The sequence below is a fragment of the Rhinopithecus bieti genome, unplaced genomic scaffold, assembly GCF_001698545.2.
Source record: "Rhinopithecus bieti isolate Rb0 unplaced genomic scaffold, ASM169854v2 scaffold_6063, whole genome shotgun sequence".
NCBI classification, from domain to species: domain Eukaryota; kingdom Metazoa; phylum Chordata; class Mammalia; order Primates; family Cercopithecidae; genus Rhinopithecus; species Rhinopithecus bieti.
In genome coordinates this window covers 3059957-3066289 of record NW_016805186.1, presented here as the reverse complement: position 1 = coordinate 3066289, position 6333 = coordinate 3059957, and the positions used below count along the sequence as shown (strand labels likewise).

Here is a 6333-nt window from a genome sequence, read left to right as displayed (position 1 = left end):
GTAGCTGGGACTACAGGCGCCGCCACCTCACCCGGCTAGTTTTTTGTATTTTTTAGTAGAGACGGGGGTTTCACCGTGTTAGCCAGGATGGTCTCGATCTCCTGACCTCGTGATCCGCCCGTCTCGGCCTCCCAAAGTGCTGGGATTACAGGCTTGAGCCACCGCGCCCGGCCGCCTATTTTTCTTTAATTTGCGATGTTAGAAATTCAGTCTGCCCGGTGACTGCACAAGGGCGAGAACTGAGAACCCGCCGCTCACCCCTATCCCGGGTGACTGCCGAATGCCCATGCCAGCGGCCCCGATCTCCCTGCGGTGGAGGAGTGGGGCGGAAGGCACGGCCTGGGGGCACTCAGGCTGGGCGCGCTGGCGATCCCGAGGCTGCCCAGACCATGCCTCTCCAGCACGCCTGGGCGGGCACCCAAGCTGCAGCCACCTTTTGTGTGCAGACAGCAGCCTCCAGGGAACTCCTGAGCCCGCCCGCACTTCTAACATCTCAGAACCGGGGCCAGATATCCCTGTGGCTGCGGCCAAGCCAGGCGGTCTGCCCTGCGGCGGCTGCACAGGGGCGGGAACCGGCCCTCAGCCGCATCCCCGGTGGCTGCAGAGGGCCACTAGCTAGCGGTCCCGAGCTCAGGCAGAGGAGAAGCGGGCGGGGGCAGGGTCTGGCGGGCTCTCAGGCCATGTGCACTCGCGATTCAGAGGCCGCCCAGGCCACGCCTCGCCGCCTGGGCGCCCAAGCTGCAGGTGCCCTTTGTCTGCTCGCAGCAGCCGCAGCCGCAGCCGCCTGGCAACTCCCAAGCTCGCTGGCGCTCCCAGTCTCGCAGAACCGGGGCTAGATGTCGCCCTGGCTGCGGCCAAGCCCGGCGGTCTGCCCGGTGGCGGCTGCACGGAGGCGGGAACCAGCCCTGAGCACCATCCCCGGTGGCTGCGGAGGGTCCCTGCCAGCGGCCCCGACCTCTCTTCGAAGGAGGAGCGGGGCGGGAGTCACGTCCGGGCGATGCCTCAGGCCGGAAGGGATGCGCGCCGGCGATTCCGGGACGTCCCCGCGAGCCCAGGAGAACCCGCAAGCCAGCGGCTCCTGCGCCCGAGCTGCAGCCGCCCCCTGCCGGCCACGCGGGCTTGAGAGCGGCTTCCGGAGTCCCGGCTGGCGCTGAGTTGCAGGCGCGCGCCTAACGGCTTCGTGGGGGCTCGATCTGTGTGAGAGGTCGGAGCGCTGAACTGCAGGCGCGCGCCTAACGGCTTCGCTGGGTCCACGAGGTTCGAGAGGTCGGAGCGCTGAGCTGCAGGCGCGCGCCTAACGGCTTCGCTGGGGCTCGCTGGGTCTGAGAGGTCGGAGGCTGCGAGTGTCGCTGCTGAAGGCTGTGGTGGACCGGGCTGGATCGCGGATTCTGAGCTACATCGCGGGTTTGGGGGTGGATCTTGGATTTGGGGGTGGATCGCAGGTTGGTGGGGGGATCGCGGATTTGGGACTGGGTGGGGGTGGAAAGGCCACGGGGAGCCGCGGGGGCTCAGGAGCGGGTGGTGGGCGTCTGAGAAGTTGCCACCATGAGGAAGCTCTTCAGCTTCGGGAGACGCCTGGGCCAGGCGCTCCTGAGCTCCAGGGACAAAGAGTACGCGGGTCGCGGGTACCACACCCGGGACTGGGAACTGCGGAAAATCCACAGGGCGGCCATCAAGGGCGACGCGGCGGAGGTAGAGCGCTGCCTGACGCGCAGGTTCTGGGACGTGGACGCCCGCGACAGAAGGGACAGGTAGGTGGGGTTCAGCCCGCGGTGGGAGGGGGACCCTAGGCCCGGCTTCCCCGCAGCTCCTGAGGCGGGGGCCTTGGAGGGCGCCGGGACCCTCGAGCCAAGGAGCCAAACGGAGCCTCAGCTGCTTTCCATCGCTGGCAATTTCCCTCCTGTAGCGCTTGGTGGAGAATTTGAGTGATTTAACTCACGAAGTTAAGCGTATACACGTTTAAAACATGGGGTCATATGCATGATAGGGAGGTGCCTAATGAGAACTCGTTCCCATGTCAAAAATACCAGGAGCCATTTTCAGTAGGCGAAGGTTCTCAGATAAAAAACCCTGTGTCGGTTTCACATCCGAATCCACCTGGGTAGATAGGTTCTTTACTGCGGCTTCTCAGAGGGACACTTGGAAGTGGGACATGGGTTCCGGGTTCTTGAATGAGAAGACTCAGTTTCTCAAAATATGAGCTCTTTCTATGTTTATCAGCTTTACAGAAACCGAATGAAAATATCAAGGTTTTTTTTCATCTTTGCATAATACCTGCTGTCTACCTTACTATTATGATGACATTTTAAAAATTTTATAATGGAGTGAAAAAAGACTTGCTCCTCTAAATATCAAAATGTGCTATTCCCACAATTATTTACTAACAGCTGAAAAGACATAAAACATGAAGCAGAACAGGAAATCCAGAAACACTGAAATATATGTAAGATGCAGATGTAGGGATTTATAATGGTAACATTTCAGATTAGTAGGAAAGGATGAGTTATTTAAAAAATGCCTGCTGTTAGAAGACCAATGAAATCTTTTGTCACAAAAAAATGAGTTCCTGATGGAATACAAATTGAAATTTTTGCATATGCAAATGAGTAAAGTACCAGAAGAAAACACAAATGCCTATTTATACAGGTACATTTTACATTGACAAAGGCCCTCCTAAGAATGACCTCACAAGCAGGCATTCTGAAGGCTGATTTAGCAAACTACAAATTAAAACCCCCTGTGTATCAGAAAAAAATTGACAAAAGATAACATACTTGGAAAATATTTACTATATATATTTTTACTAATATATATATTAATAGATATTCAGATGAAAAGTGTATCTTCATCCTACAGGGAATTCTTTATTATATATATTATATATAACTGATTATACATATAAAAATTGTATATATTACTGATACATGTTAGATATATATATATATACAGATAAAAAGCATATCTTTATTTTACAGGGAATTCTTTCCAATCAAATCCACAAGAAAGGAACTCTAAAAGTGAGCAAAGTACTTTTTTGCAGATCCACAAGTTGCATAGGAAAAAATCCTTAGTGTTTCTCATAAGAGAATTTAAGTTAGAACAGGAATGAGACTGTTTTCTATCCACAATGTGAGAATAAAGAGCAATGGTACTTATACTGCTGCTTGAAGTTTAAGTTGCTGATGACTTTTCAAGTGGATAATTTGGAGATAATTACCACATTTAAAAAATGTCTATGCCCTTTACCCATCAACTCCATTGTATTAAAATACCTTTAGAAAATAGAGATACATGCACTTTGTTTTTCGCAGCATTTATGTTAACAAGAACCCATAGAATGGATCCTTTAAATAAATTTCATTTGCAACCATAGCATGGAATAATATGTGACCATTGAAAGTGGCAATAGGTATAGAAGTATAGAAGCTTCCCTTGATGCGAGGAGTTTGAGACCAGCCTGAGTAACAAGGTGAGATTCCTACTCTACAAATATTTTTTAAAATTAGCTGAGCAGGGTAAGGCTGCAGCTGCCGCCACCGCCACTTCTACAAGGTCTCAGGGACGGGTGCAGCCATGTCCTAGTGCCGGCAGAAAGGGAAGGCTCGAATCATATTTGTAACCAAAGAAGATCATAAAACTCCAAGCAATGCGGAATTGGTGACTGATGACCCCAATGATCCATACGAGGAGCATGGATTGATACTACCAGATGGAACCATTAATTGGAACTGCCCATGGCTTAGGGGAATGGCCAGCGGCCCCTGTGGAGAACAGTTCAAGTCAGCCTTTTCTTGCTTCCACTATAGCACGGAGGAGATCAAGGGTCAGACTATGTAGACCAGTTCCGGGCCATGCAGGAATGCATGCAGAAATACCCAGACCTCTATCCCCAAGAGGATGAGGATGAGGAAGAGGAAAGAGAGAAGAAGCCAGCAGAACAAGTAGAAGAAACAGCTCCCACTGAGGGAGGGGTCAAGTTAATGAAGGCCACAAGGCACTGGGCTCCAGTCCTTCTGGAGTGGACCTTTTGCAAAAGGCCTTGTCGTAACCTTCCAAGAAAGTGTCTTTCCCTCTGTTGTCCTGTGCACTGTAATATACAAAATAACTTATTTTGATGATCAGGGGTCTTGGCCTCTTGACATATACACTGAAAAACATGGGGGTTGTATGTATGTGTGTCCTACGTAAACCTGTATCCACCACTTTTGAATTATCTTCTCAGATTGCCCTGAATTTTGCCGCTTTTAAATAACATGCTGAATAAACTCAGCAACTAAAAACCATTACCCAAGAATGTTTCTTGTGAGTGAGCTGATTTATTCTGATTCATTATATTCCTTTTCGTAGATTTGATACCCCTTGGGGGAAATAATACAAGTAATAGAAACAAAAACATCTTCTCTTAAAAATGCTGGAGTGGGGCCATATCTACTAGCAGAGGCCAAATGGTCAGATACGATTTCTGCAAACCCATCCTGACCTTGAGTATGTGAAGGTGTACTGTTCTTCATTCCTGATACATTTTAGTTTCCATGTTGGTGTGGAGCTCCTGGTTTTCTGTGTTTGGTTGATGAAGATTTGGACCCTCCCATTCATAATCCCTTTCTAAGTGAAGGGAGAGGCTGGCTTGGCTGTTCCTTGTTATTCCGAAAGCCCTGGTTTGGGGCTTATGTTCACATTGGCTCTCAATCTGGTCAGGTGCAATGTTCTTGAGAGGTGGGGACCTAATTATAACCAGAGTAGCAGGAAGAGAAGAAACATTGTGAATTAAGTATTCAATTAAAAGGAAACATGATTTCTAAAAAAAAAAAAAAATTAACTGAGCATGCTGGTGCGCTCCTGTGGCCCCAGCTACTCAGGAGGCTGGGGCAGGAGGATTGCTTGAGCCTAGGAGTTCCAAGCTTCAGTGAGGTATAAACACCATTGCACTCCAGCCTGGGCAACACACCAAGACCCAGTCTCAAAAAACAAAAATCTAACAATTATTGAGTTGTTGCTTGTTCTAGAAATGGTTCTAAATACTTTAGTAGGGATTCTCATTTAAGCATCACAGTGGTGTCCTGTGAGCTATCGTTGTCTTTATTAATGAGGAAAATGAGGCACAGAAAGACTGAGCAATAGCTGGTAAGTGACCGAGTTGAAAGTAAAACTCAAGCTCTAGTTGAACTGAATCCAAACACCAAGCTCTAGTTGAACTGAATCCAAGCTCATTCTATCCAAATAGGCTGCTGTTTCATTAAGGTAGGGAGCAGTAAGAGCTAATAAACACTGTACGTTCTTCAAAAGAAAAGTATTTGTTTTGAAGGCAGAGGAATAACATGCTATTCAATGTTTACAATTACATGAACCACTGTAGGTTTTGAGATACTGCACTACAATTTCCTGAAAACTCTCACTCTCATAGGACTGTTCTACATTTGGCCTGTGCCCATGGCCGTGTGGAAGTGGTCACTGTCTTGCTGAGCAGAAGTTGCCAGATCGACATCTGTGACAGACTAAACAGGACACCATTAATGAAGGTATATAGTAGGCAACTCCTTCATCATGAAATGGATTTGATATAAATACATAGAATTAAAATGAATTGATGTCATTTAAATATAACTAGTTGGTGAAACCTGTGGAATATGTATTTTGAATTATTAGAATTTATAGTCTAATTTTTTATCTAACACTAATAGGCTGTACATTGCCAGGAAGAGGCTTGTGCCATTATTCTCCTGGAACGTGGCGCCAATCCAAACATTAAGGATATCTACAGCAACACTGCTCTCCATTATGCTGTGTATAATAAGGGAACTTCACTGGCAGAAAAACTGCTTTCCCACCGTGCAAACATTGAAGCACTAAATGAGGTATAGATCAATCAACTTTCTTTTCAAAATGTTTGTTTTAACATTGACATAGGTAAGAGTCAATTTTTCATATTTGGAAGATCGAGCGTTCCTGAATGAAAACATTTTGAAATAACTTCATTGTCTAAGGTTTTACTTTAAATATTGATACTTTTAAAGAAGCATTAGGCCGGGCGCGGTGGCTCAAGCCTGTAATCCCAGCACTTTGGGAGGCCGAGACGGGCGGATCACGAGGTCAGGAGATCGAGACCATCCTGGCTAACACGTGAAACCCCGTTTCTACTAAAAAATACAAAAAGCTAGCTGGGCGAGGTGGCGGGCGCCTGTAGTCCCAGCTACTTGGGAGGCTGAGGCAGGAGAATGGCGTAAACCCGGGAGGCAGAGCTTGCAGTGAGCTGAGATCCGGCCACTGCATTCCAACCTGGGCGACAGAGCGAGACTCTGTCTCAAAAAAAAAAAAATAAAATAAAATAAAATA

At 47.9% G+C, this 6333-nt stretch overlaps 1 protein-coding gene and 2 pseudogenes across 1 annotated transcript; all 3 read left to right on the top strand.

Moving 5' to 3' along the window:
- The window catches only part of LOC108529269 (uncharacterized), a 2967-nt pseudogene extending 1794 nt beyond the window's left edge, over positions 1-1173 (top strand).
- Positions 1174-1220: 47 nt separating this feature from the next.
- LOC108529300 (putative ankyrin repeat domain-containing protein 19) lies at positions 1221-6012 on the top strand. Its single transcript, XM_017871537.1, has 3 exons — positions 1221-1751; positions 5405-5519; positions 5682-6012. Exons 1-3 carry the CDS (start codon positions 1546-1548, stop codon positions 5859-5861), a joined length of 501 nt encoding a protein of 166 aa, XP_017727026.1. The 5' UTR covers positions 1221-1545; the 3' UTR covers positions 5862-6012.
- LOC108529264 (mitochondrial intermembrane space import and assembly protein 40 pseudogene) lies at positions 3574-4115 on the top strand (annotated as a pseudogene).
- Positions 6013-6333: the final 321 nt, after the last annotated feature.